This window comes from Coregonus clupeaformis, chromosome 11 (assembly GCF_020615455.1).
Source record: "Coregonus clupeaformis isolate EN_2021a chromosome 11, ASM2061545v1, whole genome shotgun sequence".
Lineage (NCBI taxonomy): Eukaryota > Metazoa > Chordata > Actinopteri > Salmoniformes > Salmonidae > Coregonus > Coregonus clupeaformis.
The window spans coordinates 38819885-38835020 of NC_059202.1; the positions used below are offsets into that span (position 1 = coordinate 38819885).

General features: G+C 43.0%; 1 protein-coding gene across 1 annotated transcript in view; it reads right to left on the minus strand.

Annotated features, from left to right (window-relative positions):
• Window positions 1-15136, minus strand: part of LOC123491989 (hydrocephalus-inducing protein homolog) — a 138502-nt gene that overhangs the window by 78272 nt on the left and 45094 nt on the right. The window contains 5 exon segments of the mRNA XM_045223596.1: window positions 7241-7365; window positions 7476-7605; window positions 7608-7674; window positions 8554-8688; window positions 12789-13012. Coding sequence (XP_045079531.1) covers window positions 7241-7365; window positions 7476-7605; window positions 7608-7674; window positions 8554-8688; window positions 12789-13012 — 681 coding nt within the window.

Here is a 15136-nt window from a genome sequence, read left to right on the forward strand (position 1 = left end):
TACGTTACAGCCTTATTCTAAAATTGATTAAATAAATACAAATCCTCAGCAATCCAGACACAATATCCCATAATGACAAAGCGAAAACAGTTTTTTAAATAATAATACCTTATTTACATAAGTATTCAGACCCTTTGCTATGAGACTCGAAATAGAGCTCAGGTGCATCCTGATTCCATTGATCATCCTTGAGATTTTTCTACAACTTGATTGGAGTCCACCTGTGGTAAATTCAATTGATTGGACATGATTTGGAAAGGCCCACTCCTGTCTATATAAGGTCCCACAGTTGACAGTGCGTGTCAGAGAAAAAACCAAGCCATGAGGTCGAAGGAATTGTCCGTAGAGCTCCAAGACACGATTGTGTTGAGGCACAGATCTGGGGAAGGGTACCAAAAACTTTATGCAGCATTGAAGGTCCCCAAGATCACAGTGGCTTCCATCATTCTTAAATGCAAGAAGTTTGGAATCACCAAGACTCTTCCTAGAGCTGGCCGCCCAGCCAAACTGAGCAATCGGGAGAGAAGGGAGGTGCCCAAGAACCTGATGGTCAGTCTGACAGAGCTCTAGAGTTCCTCTGTGGAGATGGGAGAACCTTCCAGAAGGACAACAATCTCTGCAGCACTCCACCAATCAGGCCTTTATCGTAGAGTGGCCAGACGGAAGCCACTCCTCAGTAAAATGCACATGAAAGCCCGCTTGGAGTTTGCCAAAAGGCACCTAAAGACTCTCAGACCATGAGAAACAAGATTATCTGGTCTGATGACACCAAAATTGAACTCTTTGTCCTGAATGCCAAGCGTCACTTCTTGAGGAAACCTGGCACCATCCCTAAGGTGAAGCATGGTGGTGGCAGCATCATGTTGTGGGGATGTTTTTCAGCGGCAGGGACTGGGAGACTACTCAGGATTGAGGCAAAGATGAACAGAGCAAAGTACTGAGAGATCCTTGATGAAAACCTGCTCCAGAGCTCAGGACCTCAGACTGGGGCAAAGGTTCACCTTCCAACAGGACAACGACCCTAAGAACAGAGCCAAGACAACATAGGAGTGGCTTCGGGAAACTTTCTGAATGTCCTTGAATGGCCCGGCAAGAGCCCGGACTTGAACCCGATCTAACATCTCTGAAAAGACCTGAAAATAGCTGTGCAGCGACGCTACCCATTCAACCTGACAGAGCTTGAGAGAATCTGCAGAGAAGAATTGGAGAAACTCCCCAAATACAGGTGTGCCAAGCTTATAGCGTTATACCCAAGAAGACTTGAGGCTGTAATCGCTGCCAAAGGTGCTTCAACAAAGTACAGAGTAAAGGGTCTGAATACTTATGTAAATGTATTATTTCAGTTTTTTATTTTTAATACATTTGCAAAAAAATCTAAAAACCTGTTTTTGCTTTGTCATTATGGGGTATTGTGTGCAGATTCATGAGGGGGGAAAAACAATTTAATCAATTTTAGAATAAGGCTGTAACGTAACAAAATGTGGAAAAAGTCAAGGGGTCTGAATACTTTCCGAATGCACTGTACATACTATATACATTTTACGGACACTATCTATTTTACAATAGTTATCTTTTGTTTGATTTTGAATATCAATGTCACAACCTCAGAAATCTATCCACTTTTCATTTTATCCACCAATTTCTCTTGTGGAACACCCAAGAAGACCTATTACAGTTGTGTTACGTGAGAACTCAGTGAACAGCACTCTGTTGGGACCAAGGGACAATGCAAGGTAGGTGAGCATGCTCGCTACGGTAGTTGCTGCTCAGTTAAATAACCTAATGTTGTCTCAGGAGGATCCGTAGCTGATTAGTAGCTTCTCCAAAGCAAAGATACACTTAAAACCAACACATATTAATGACGACAAGCCTGTAGATTTTTTTTTTTACATATCTGTCAGGTGCAATAAAGCTGTAAGAAATAATAGAAAAGAGGGGGAAATGAAGGGACCTGACATCCTGATGCTATGACAACGGTTGACGGGCAAGAAAAACTACCCTCTCTCCCCCACTGGTCGAGCCAATATCATGCTTTCATCATCTAATTTTCTCAAGAGATTAATTCTGTATGGCCATCAGTTTCCAGGCTACGCAGAGGACATTTTAACCTCAGCTGATACTACTGCTGGATGTTCTCCCTTTGATTGCCCATGCTGCATTTGACAGGAGACTTGAGCACTCAGTGAACAGCTCTTTAAAAAATTCTGAAGATTCTGCTGGAGCGCTGCTGGTGAGGAGAGGGTGAGCAGAGCCTTTCAGGGCTGCAGTGTGTGTGTGTTGGGGGGGGAGACATTTCGCCGGTCCCCACAAGGGAAAAGGCTATTTTAGCCTTAGGGGTTAGGTTTATGGTTAGGGATACAATTAGGATTAGGGTTAGAATTAGGGTTAGAATTTGGGTAAGGAGTTAGGGTTAGGGATTTGGCGTTAAGGTAAGTGTTAGGGAAAAAAATATTTAAAATTGAAATCAATTGTTTGGTCCCCACAAGGATACTAAAACAGACGTGTGTGAGTGTGTGTGTGCTCCTGCGATTTCCTAAAAGACTGCAGATAGTCAAGGCAGAGGCAGAGTCTAGGGTAAACTCATCAAGGAACTGTCTCTTTGCTCCTAAATATGAGAGCAGCTAAAAGACTATTACTAATTCATAAATTTCAGTAGCAAAGGTAGCCTGTCTTAAACCCACTGATAGCATTTCTCCTGTGTGAGCATTGTTGCTGGTTTTTATCTAGAACAGGGTTCCCCAATAGGCGGCCAAATTCTTCCCGCAGGTGATTTTATTTGGCCCCCCAAGTAAAAAAAATAAAAAGATATTTGAATTTTCGTTGTTGGACATAAAATACTGTAAAATCAGCAGAGAATCAGCTCAAACATATTTTAATTTAGGAAATCTGTTCCCAAGTATTCCCACGCATAAATAGAGAGGCATATGTGATCGTATCCCAATATAATCAAGGTTTGAAATGATTCTGTTTTTGTCAAATACTATATCTGTTTGGGGTCAATTTGCAGTGTACAAGTTATTTATAACTATGTTCGGCCTCCCGACCATCCGCTCAAGGGAAAAACCGGCCCACGGCTGAATGTAATTGGGGACCCCTGATCTAGCACGTCAAGCACAAGAGAGAGAGTCCCATTTATTGTCTCCTGTCAAGTAGAAACCGAGTATCCAGGCAGGAGCAATGATAGAAACCTGACCCGTTTGCATTATTGTGTTAATTTTAGGAAAATTACATAGCAGTGACAGGGGAGCTGGATTCATATCTAGCTAGATGGTTGTCATATTGAATCTCAGTATTAGCAGTCACAGCCTTGAGCAAAGGAGCCTAATTTGTCACGCTCGGCTACTATGGCTCCCGAGTGGCGCAGCGGTCTAAGGCACTGCCTCTCAGTGCTTGAGGCGTCACTACAGATCCCCTGGTTCCATTCCAGGCTGTATCACAACCGGCCGTGATTGGGAGTCCCATAGGGCAGCGCACAATTGGCCCAGCGTCGTCCAGGTTTGGCCGGTGTAGGCCGTCATTGTAAATAAGAATTTGTTCTTTACTGACTTGCCTAGTTAAATAAAGGTTAAATTAAAAAAATTAAAAAATCCTATAAAATATGTACATTTGTCCTAGATGAAGGCTCCTGGAGGGCAAATTAATAAATCAATAGATGGATTGATTAGCATAGATGGACACTGTATGTACAGTAGAATCACTGCTAAACCAGGGAGAGATAAATGCAACCACCCCTGCCAAAATTTTACCATGTTTGAAATGACATGTTCATGGATCAAAAATGTACAGTACTACTTGTTCCGTACTTCTTGACAAGATACTCATGATTTGCTCCGTTCACTGGCTCCAGAGGGTAACCTCCAGAGCAGCTTAATCTGAAACATACATGAGAAGGAGACAGGGAAAGGTGCTGAATTAAAAATGATACAACCCTGATGGGCCTAAAGTGGTCTTTTTAGAGAAGAGCACATTATAAAATGTTAATGCTGCTGCCCTTCACTAGACCTGTGTGTTTATGCAGTGAGACAGCAGACCACCAAGCACCACCTGAGCCAAACTGATACACACATGCGTGCACTCGCACACAAACACGCATGCACGCACGGATGCACGCACACACTCATGCACATGCACATGCACACACACACACACTCATCAATCAAGTACTCTGTCTTTTAATTGGTTTACTGTATCTCACACAGATACAGTTCTCCATCACATCTTAATTCACCTTTTATCAACTTTCAATTATACCAAAGGCTTGTCAAAAGAATTAAGTGATAAAGGGGGACCACTCTAAATCCTCCATCAAGTCTGGATTTCACCATAGTCTAAACCCTTTTATCAATCTTTAACACCACAATCACCTTGGAATTCTACAAGGTCACTTTGCCAGCACTACCCATCATCACAATCACAAACATGGGACAGTTTATGATCTTGAATTGAGCCAAAAATAACTGCACATCCGCTTACATTCCATCTGGAACAGATAACATATCGGGGTTTCCAATAGAGTTCTATCAATATCTCAAACCATTAACTGGTATAATCACACAAACAAAACAAGAGATATGTGTCTCCAGGGGCTGCCCATTCTAACTGGGCTGACCACACTGCTATAGGCAACAGATAACACCAGCACCCCCAACCATCCACACTCGTAATAGGACATATGCTAATTAGGGTGTTTTCCCTCTCCGCTAGGTGCAACCTGTGTGAAAGAGCAGAGATTAAAGACTGTGTGAATAAATGCCCCTGAAATGATTAACACTGTTTTACCATTCCTGCTGCAGGGTCATTATGAAGGGGATATTTAATTATTTTGTTCACAGCGAATGTATAAACAGATTCATCCTTTTAGTTCCACTCCATTTGATGTAGTTGATTATCTTTATGCAAAAATCATATGTAACGTGAGTGTGTGTATGCATGTGTTTCTGTGAAGTACCTTACTAGTGAAGAGCAAGTACTTGTGTGCTAGTGTAATGCAAAGTGAGTGGGCCTATCTGTGGGGACTCTGGGGAGAGGTGTACACTGAGTGTACAAAACATTAAGAACACCCGCTCTTTCCATGACATAGACTGAGACTGACCAGGTGAATCCAGGTGAAATCTATGATCTCTTACTGATGTCAGGTGAAATCTATGATCTCTTACTGATGTCACTTTTAAGCCTTGAGACAATTGAGACATGGATTGTGTGTGTGCTATTCAGAGGGTGAATGGGCAAGACAAAATATTTAAGCGCCTTTGAATGGGGTATGGTAGTAGGTGCCAGGCGCACCGGTTTGTCAAGAACTGCAACGCTGATGGGTTTTTCATGCTCAACAGTATCCCGTGTGTGTCAAGAACAGTCCACCACCCAAAGGACATCCAGCCAACTTGACACAACTGTGGGAAGCATTGGAGGCAACATGGGCCAGCATCCCTGTGAAACGCTTTCGACACCTTGAAGAGTCCATTTCCAGAAGAATTGAGGCTGTTCTGAGGGCAAAAGGGCTCCTAATGTTTTGTACACTCAGTGTATATTGTGTATGGTTTGTACTTTGGGGGGGGGGGTTTGGATGTAGATGGTTGTAGAGTATAGATGCATGTCTAACATCAGTATAATGGTGACCATTTATAAAGTTCCAAGGATACTGCACCCCTCCTCAAAAAACTTACATTCGATCCCTCCGATGTCAACAACTACAGACCAGTATCCCTTCTTTCTTTTCTCTCCAAAACTCTTGAGCGTGCCGTCTCTAGCCAACTCTCCTGCTATCTCTCTCTCAGAATGACTTTCTTGATCCAAACCAGTCAGGTTTCAAGACTGGTCATTCAACTGAGACTGCTCTTCTCTGTGTCACGGAGGCTCTCCACACTGCTAAAGCTAACTCTCTCTCCTCTGCTCTTATCCTTCCAGACCTATCCGCTGCCTTTGATACTGTGAACCATCAGATCCTCCTCTCCACCCTCTCCGAGTTGGGCATCTCCGGCGCTGCTCACTCTTGGATTGCGTCCTACCTGACAGGTCGCTCCTACCAGGTGGCGTGGCGAGAATCTGTCTTCGCACCACGTGCTCTCACCACTGGTGTCCCCCAGGGCTCAGTTCTAGGCCCTCTCCTATTCTCTCTATACACCAACTCACTTGGCTCTGTCATATCCTCACATGGTCTCTCCTATCATTGCTACGCAGACGACACACAATTAATTTTCTCCTTTCCCCCTTCTGATAACCAGGTGGCAAATTGCATCTCTGCATGTCTGGCAGACATATCAGTGTGGATGTCGGATCACCACCTCAAGCTGAACCTCGGCAAGACGGACCTGCTCTTCCTCCCTGGGAAGGACTGCCCGCTCCATGATCTCGCCATCACGGTTGACAACTCCATTGTGTCCTCCTCCCAGAGTGCAAAGAGCCTTGGCGTGACCCTGGACAACACCCTGTCGTTCTCTGCTAACATCAAAGCGGTGACCCGATCCTTCAGGTTCATGCTCTACAACATTCGCAGAGTACGACCCTACCTTACACAGAAAGCAGCACAGGTCCTAATCCAGGCACTTGTCATCTCCCGTCTGGATTACTGCAACTCGCTGTTGGCTGGGCTCCCTGCCTGTGCCATTAAACCCCTACAATTTATCCAGAACGCCGCAGCCCGTCTGGTGTTCGACCTTCCCAAGTTCTCTCATGTCACCCCGCTCCTCTGCACACTCCACTGGCTTCCAGTTGAGGCTTGCATCTACTACAAGACCATGGTGCTTGCCTACGGAGCTGTGAGGGGAACGGCACCTCCTTATTTTCAGGCTCTGATCAGACCCTACACCCAAACGAGGGCACTACGTTCATCCACCTCTGGCCTGCTAGCTCCCTGCCTCTACAGAAGCACAGTTCCCGCTCAGCCCAGTCAAAGCTATTTGCTGCTCTGGCACCCCAATGGTGGAACAAGCTCCCCCACGACGCCAGGACAGCGGAGTCACTGACCACCTTCCGGAGACACTTGAAACCCTACCTCTTTAAGGAATACCTGGAATAGTATAAAGTAATCCTTCTACCCCCCCTCCCCCACCCTCCCATAAAGAAAAAAAGAAGAAAAAAAGTGGTTGTCCCACTTGCTATCATAAGTTGAATGCACCAATTTGTAAGTCGCTCCGGATAAGAGCGTCTGCTAAATGATGTAAATGTAAATGTAAATGATAGTGAATCTTGTCTAGCCAGACCTGTGTGGTGTAGCTGCTGCTTCATAGTAATGGTAATGCACCTGTATGGTAGTGAAGCAGCAGGTCCTGGCTGTGGTCTCCTGCAGTCTTGGGGAGGAAGTCTACTGTCACCTGCATGCTCTCTCCAACACCAATAGTTCCATGAGGGGGCTCCACTGAAAAAGGGCTTGGCAGAACAAAGGCATGGACAGGTAGAAATGGTTGGTTTAGCATGGAGTACTTGGGCTAGAACAGACTAGAGACTAGAACAGACTCCTACCATAGATCATCTCTCACCTGTGTGTGCTTAGCTGGAACTTGGCCTCACAGTTGCCAATGTTGCGCACCAGCAGGGTCTTCTGTGAGGAACACTTCACAGGGCACAGAGAGAAGTGCAGGTGGTCAGGGAAGTCTAGGATGGCCCGCGCCCGATCGCCCGGATAGGAACCTCAAACCTCTCCCTCTCTGTCACACAGATGAGCCTGTGGATGTAGTCCTAGGGAGAGGGGAGGAGAGCTTACTTTATGAAGTTCACAAGGACAGCACAGCGGTAGATTTCAGATTAAACTTTGATCAGTTTCTTATTGGATGCTGTCTCATGTGGTGCATGAAGGACATGTCCTGATCAACAATGTCTTGGAACTTATAACACATGCATAACCAAAGGTTCACTGCTGCTCCAATTGTTCACATCTTGTCATGACATTTAGAAGAAGTATGTTGTTTTTTTCGGGGTCTGTCATCCAAACAGTCCTCATCTCTCCCTATTGTCTCCATACAGATGAGTTGGCTCCAGGCCTGATTATGTTGCCAAGGGCCCTGAATCTCTCTAACAACTGCACTCTGTATTAATGTGCAAGCAGAGCAAAGCAGATTACCTGGCCATATTAGAGCCTGGAGAATGGCAGCTAATGGAATGAGAGTAGGCGGTGGTGGAAACATTCCCTCTCATGCCCATGCTCATCAAAGCACACTCTCTGATAGAATTACAGTGCAGAGGCGCATTAACAAGGAATATGAGCTTTGATATTGATGTTTCACCGTGTTGTCATTACTGAAGACGAAAACCTGAAGCATTGAAATCTTTCATTCAGACCAAGGGTAATGAATGAGATTGGTTTCATAACTAGGCCTACATTTCTTTCAGTAATGTTCAGAACATAAGAAAGATGTTTTTCGTTTTAAATCAGAAAGAGGAAATTTCATGAGCATCAATAGATTGAATAAAGTTGGAATAAAGTTGGAAACACTTGTTTGCTTTGATCCATAGCATTAAAATAAAAACGTAATAGTTTATTGCAACTTTACAGTGTTCCAGTTGTTTGTTAAGTGTGTTGCCATGAAAAAAATACTATCATTTTTGTGTTGACAGTACCTTGTTCTCCTGAGGTATAAAGAGGACCCTGAATGTGGACGCCAACCCTGGGGCCACTTTGCTACATACATCCACTGGACTGACCAATTTAAAATACAGAGAGTCTCCCTCCACCACCTTCACCCGCCGTGGGATCTAAAGATCAGACAGACACACGCACGTACACACAGAGAAATAGAGAGAGAAACAAAGCAAGAGAGCGAGACAGAGAGAGAGAAATAGAGAGACATAATGACTAACTCTCCACTTTTACTTTGCAACATCCCTACTCCCTACTCTCCTAAGCCACAAAAGAAGATCAAAGACAAGAAAAACATTTAAGAAAAATACCTGCAAGAAGAACATAATAATTTTTCTTCCTTGCCTGTTTAAAAATACACTGCTAAAAAAAATTAAGGGAACACTTAAACAACACAATGTAACTCCAAGTCAATCACACTTCTGTGAAATCAAACTGTCCACTTAGGAAGCAACACTGATTGACAATACATTTCACATGCTGTTGTACAAATGGAATAGACAACAGGTGGAAATTATAGGCAATTAGCAAGACACCCCCAATAAAGGACTGGTTTTGCAGGTGGTGACCACAGACCACTTCTCAGTTCCTATGCTTCCTGGCTGATGTTTTGGTCACTTTTGAGACGGAGTCTACAACCCACACAAGTGGCTCAGGTAGTGCAGCTTATCCAGGATGGCACATCAATGCGAGCTGTGGCAAGAAGGTTTGCTGTGTCTGTCAGCGTAGTGTCCAGAGCATGGAGGCGCTACCAGGAGACAGGCCAGTACATCAGGAGACGTGGAGGAGGCCGTAGGAGGGCAACAACCCAGCAGCAGGACTGCTACCTCCGCCTTTGTGCAAGGAGGAGCAGGAGGAGCACTGCCAGAGCCCTGCAAAATGACCTCCAGCAGGCCACAAATGTGCATGTGTCTGCTCAAATGGTCAGAAACAGACTCATGAGGGTGGTATGAGGGCCCGACGTCCACAGGTGGGGGTTGTGCTACAGCCCAACACCGTGCAGGACGTTGGCATTTGCCAGAGAACACCAAGATTGGCAAATTCGCCACTGGCGCCCTGTGCTCTTCACAGATGAAAGCAGGTTCACACTGAGCACATGTGACAGACGTGACAGAGTCTGAGACGCCGTGGAGAACGTCTGCTGCCTGCAACATCCTCCAGCATGACCGGTTTGGCGGTGGGTCAGTCATGGTGTGGGGTGGCATTTCTTTGGGGGGCCGCACAGCCCTCCATGTGCTCGCCAGAGGTAGCCTGACTGCCATTAGGTACCGAGATGAGATCCTCAGACCCCTTGTGAGACCATATGCTGGTGCGGTTGGCCCTGGGTTCCTCCTAATGCAAGACAATGCTAGACCTCATGTGGCTGGAGTGTGTCAGCAGTTCCTACAAGAGGAAGGCATTGATGCTATGGACTGGCCCGCCCGTTCCCCAGACCTGAATCCAATTGAGCCACATCTGGGACATCATGTCTCGCTCCATCAACCAACGCCACGTTGCACCACAGACTGTCCAGGAGTTGGCGGATGCTTTAGTCCAGGTCTGGGAGGAGATCCCCCAGGAGACCATCCGCCACCTCATCAGGAGCATGCCCAGGCGTTGTAGGGGAGGTCATACAGGCACGTGGAGGCCACACACACTACTGAGCCTCATTTTGACTTGTTTTAAGGACATTACATCAAAGTTGGATCAGCCTGTAGTCTGGTTTTCCACTTTACATTTTGAGGGTGACTCCAAATCCAGACCTCCATGGGTTGATACATTTGATTTCCATTGATAATTTTTGTGTGATTTTGTTGTCAGCACATTCAACTATGTAAAGAAAAAAAGTATTTAATAAGATTATTTCATTCATTCAGATCTAGGATGTGTTATTTTAGTGTTCCCTTTATTTTTTTGAGCAGTGTATATATATTTCAACAAGCTGGTGGCAGTTTGGCAGACCATACTAAGGTACAGAACTGTGTTAATTTTGGCAGCTATTTTAGATACATTTTAGTCTAAGTCACATTTTAGTCATTTCATCCTTCTTAGTTTTAGTTAATATCAGTCGACTTAAACTCTGAACAGTTTTTGTCTAGTTTTAGTCCAAGTCAGTTTTGTCACATATTCGTCAGTGCATTTCTTTCCATGAAATAATTAATAATTGACTTGTAACTTCCATCATGTGCACATTAAGATAGCCTTTTCCAACTAGAGCTACTATCCCCTCATATAGCTGGCACATTGCTATTGTGGCAGATTGTAACCAATGCCAGACATGATTTACCATAGGCTACAAAGCCTTGGCTACAGGTTAAACAATTTAGGCATACAGCTCCTTTCTCCCAATCATAACCTTAGGATGGGGTAAATAACAGTGATTCCCTGCACTCGCATTTGCCGACCGCGAGAGCGGCAATACAGATGAATAACAGCACACATGGGAAAATGGAGCTTGTGATGTGATCAAAGCGAAAATAGCCAACATGAAAGTAAGAGAGTAAACATGACTGTTTCTAGTTGAGGTTAGCTACAACTGATGTATCCTGGTTCACTGGCTATGCATCAGTTCAAAAGACTTATGAGTGACTGAAGTGACCACCCGGGAGCTGTGTGGGGGAGCCGAGCAGATCAGCTCAATCAGACCGCATAACTGAAAGCGGATAATTCTGCCAATGAGAGGATTGCATTAAATATTCTGCAAAGGCATGAACGCTTATGATTGGACAAAACAGATGAAAAGGAACTTCATGTCAAATTGAACGTCCATTAGTCTCTTGGAATACTCGCCTTGTCACATTTTCGTCAACTAAAATGAAAACGAATTTGTTCCTACAAGGATATCGTTTTTTGATGGCATCTCGTCTTGTTATCGTCATTAGTTTTCATCAGGAAAAAATAGGTTGTTGACAAATATTTTTAATCATAGTTATTGTTAATGAAATTAACACTGGTACAGAACAGTATGTCACCAAATGCATCAACGTAAAAGTTGACTTGTTTAGCTTCTGTTTGATATGAAATAAAGCCAAATGCAATACATGCTAAAAAGAGTTTGGGGTTTGGACAGGCATGCAACATAGTGTATTTAGAGATTCAGGATTGATATGACCATAAAATAAAAGGAACTGTACTGCCAATAACTTATTCTAGGCCTATCTATTCTCCATCAACATGGGACTGCAGTGAGGAAGTGAGACATTTGGCTACGAAGCTAAATCTTTCATATATTTTCTCCTTGCATTTTAAATGCAACTACTGTATGCAGCACAGCTTCAATGTGGTCATGAATAAATTTAATAAAGAGGTTGTTTTTCCAGGGAATTCATATACATATTTATTAGAGTATTTGTCTCTCTACCACACTATCTCACTACTACCCCCAGCCCCATCTCTAAAAGGTAAATGGTAGGGAGAAAATCCACCAACGCAGTATGTTGGTTGTAGGCTAGCAAATCAGTTGACACTGTAGTATCCTTTCATCACAATGCTTTTGTTCAAACTATTTAAAAAATCCCTAATTACAAAACACATTATAATGTAGTTACTAATGAGTTTCACTGTTCTGAAAGGATGATACCGGTAGGAATAGTGGGTATTTGAGAGGATGAGCGTAGGGGAAAGGGAGGTATATTATTGTGTGCAGAATATTGAGAATGCACTGTAGCCTATAAGAAAAAGGGTAATAATGCACAATGCACATAATCTGAGCAAGTCCAGATATTCTATTAAGTTGAGAATCACTGTTGCATTATATAGTAATATTACTGTACCTCCCAATGTCTGTGACTTCCACAATGCATTATCAACATGTGAAAGAAGAGACATAACATCATCGTTGATCAATGGTAACATAACTGAGAGGCAAGTTAAAAGCATATCAATCATTGTAGCATTGTAAAAAGATTGTTATGCCTTTTCATGTGTCAAAAACGTGCATGATTCAGCCCTTTCATCTGATTCATTACAGTTTATTGAGTGTTTGCAGTGGAGCACTTTTTAATGGAGAATCCAATCACGTATTGGTGTGGCACATATGGGGTTGTAACTAATGACCAGTGGGCATTGTGTCCTAATAACCTATGCTGTACAATTATCACTGGGAAGTCAGACGGACAAAGCAAATCTCCAGAACTACCCACTCTCCACATGGCTGCTTGCTCAGCCAGGTCTTGGCAATCTAATGTCCACATCAACCTTCCACGCTTCCCTGGTACTCAAACCCGCCTTGTCCTACCTTGTCAATGTTACGGAGAATCAGTGAAATCTCATAGGTCTCTGAGGGCGTATAATTCTGGAACACAATCTCCGAGGGGTATGGCTGGAACATGGCCTGGTCCACATCGATGGTAGAGAACTGAGAACAGCACAGAGAAAAAGTAAAAAAGACAGGATTCTTAGGGTAGGAACAATAACATACTTTTTTGAGCAAGCCACATTGTGCCTTTAGTAACACACATACTACAAAATAATATAACATAATAATTGTAAACAATTGTAATTGTTTAAGTCACATTAGATGGCCTCTACTACTACATTAGGTCTCCTCATAAGACAATGCTGACTAAGGGAAGGCTGCTTACAGGTCAAAATGACCATCATCTCATAATGATTACATTTACATTTACATTTTAGTATGTCCAGCAGACGTATAGAGGACTTACAGTTAGGTGAATACATATATATATTTTTTTATATGAGTGGGAAACGAACTCCACAACCTGGTTGCAAACGCAATGCTATCAAGGAGCTACATCCCTGCCGGCCATCTCCCCCCCCCTACCCTGGACGACGCTGGGCCAATTGTCATGAGTCTCCCGGTCGCGCCCGGCTGCGAGCAGAGCCTGGATTTGAACCAGGATCTCTAGTGGCACAGTTAGCACTGCGATGCAGTGCCTTAGACCACTGCGCCACTCAGGAGAATGATGATGCATTCTGTATTTTAAACTGACTTATAACCACTAAAACTTCATCCTATTTGACTTAATTTTGTATACAATTTCAGAAGATGAGCTCTGATTTAATAAGGACAAGCTGGTTGGAAAAAAATTATATTAGCTAACATTAGTATTACAGAGGCAAGAAAACGCTGGAGGTAGAAAGGGGCAGAGAGAGAGAGAGAGGTGCAGAGAGCAGATGCTTTATAATATGAGAAAAATGTATCATTCTTTCACATTTCTACAGTAAATGAAATGATTTGCCTCTATAATCAATCAAATTAAATCCAGTTTATGTTCCAAGGGAGGAAGAGTGGGTAGATACACAGTCCTATTTACAGATGCATGTTTAATGGATAAGATGAAGTGCATAAAAAGCCCTACCAGGGCCCTTTTGATGGTGTAAAGGCTGAGCAATAATATTATGTTTTAACATCAATCAGGTTGGGAAGGGTGACCTAGGATCTGATTAGTTGTGTTGTTGTTGTTGACCTGTGCATTATTAGTATTATCTACAAATAAATGATTCTCCAACAAAACCTGTCTAAGTGGTAATACTGTATCCTAAGTGATCATAAAGAAAGCTTGACTTTGAGTTTATAGTGCAGGGATCATCGACTAGATTCAGCCGTGGGCTGATTTTTTCTTGAGCGGATGGTCAGAGGGCAAGAACATAATTACAAATAATTAGTAGACTGCAAATTGACCGCAAGAAGCCCCAGGGGTCGGGTTAGAGTTCAGAAATTAGCATTTCAAAACATACACCATCAAGAAATCTGTGTTTTAAAACCATTTCACCTGCGTTTTATATTGAAAGTCAACAGTGTTTTTTTCCTTCACAGAAAATACATTAGTGCAACACATTCGTCAGAAAACAGCTTCATTTTCATCAGATGATAACAGAAGTGCAATGCTATTTGGCTAGCAACCACACAAGTAAATGAGCTTAAAATGAAAAAGCAAGATCGTTTTTGCAAAAACGATGCATGGCCATCATATATTTCTAATGTTTATCTTAGAAAGAATGTAGCCAGCTACATTTTCCTAATGTTTTGTTTGAAGTTAATCTTGCATGAAAAGTACAGGAGAAAAGTAGCTACACATCAGTCAGCTACTGAAGCACAAAATTAACGTTGGTCTGTTGACGAGCAGAAATTACATTAAGAAGCATTTTACAAAACACAGCAAGATATTTCTTACGCATTTTTATTTTCTGTGTAGAAAAACTCTGAATTCTGCATTAAAGTGACCCTGAGCCCAAACATATATAATATTAGACTAAAACATAATAACTTCAAACATTGCTTCCATTTGTATACAATCACATAAACTCAGCAAAAAAATAAACGTCCTTTCACTGTCAACTGCGTTTATTTTCAGCAAACTTAATATGTGTAAATATTTGTATGAACATAACAAGATTCAACAACTGAGACATAAACTGAACAAGTTCCACAGACATGTGACTAACAGAAATTGAATAATGTGTCCCTGAACAAAGGGGGGTCAAAATCAAAAGTAACAGTCAGTATCTGGTGTGGCCACCAGCTGCATTAAGTACTGCAAGATTCTCTTCACTGACGAGGGTGATGGTCAGATTCGCGTTTATCGTCGAAGGAATGAGCCTTACACAGAGGCCTGTACTCTG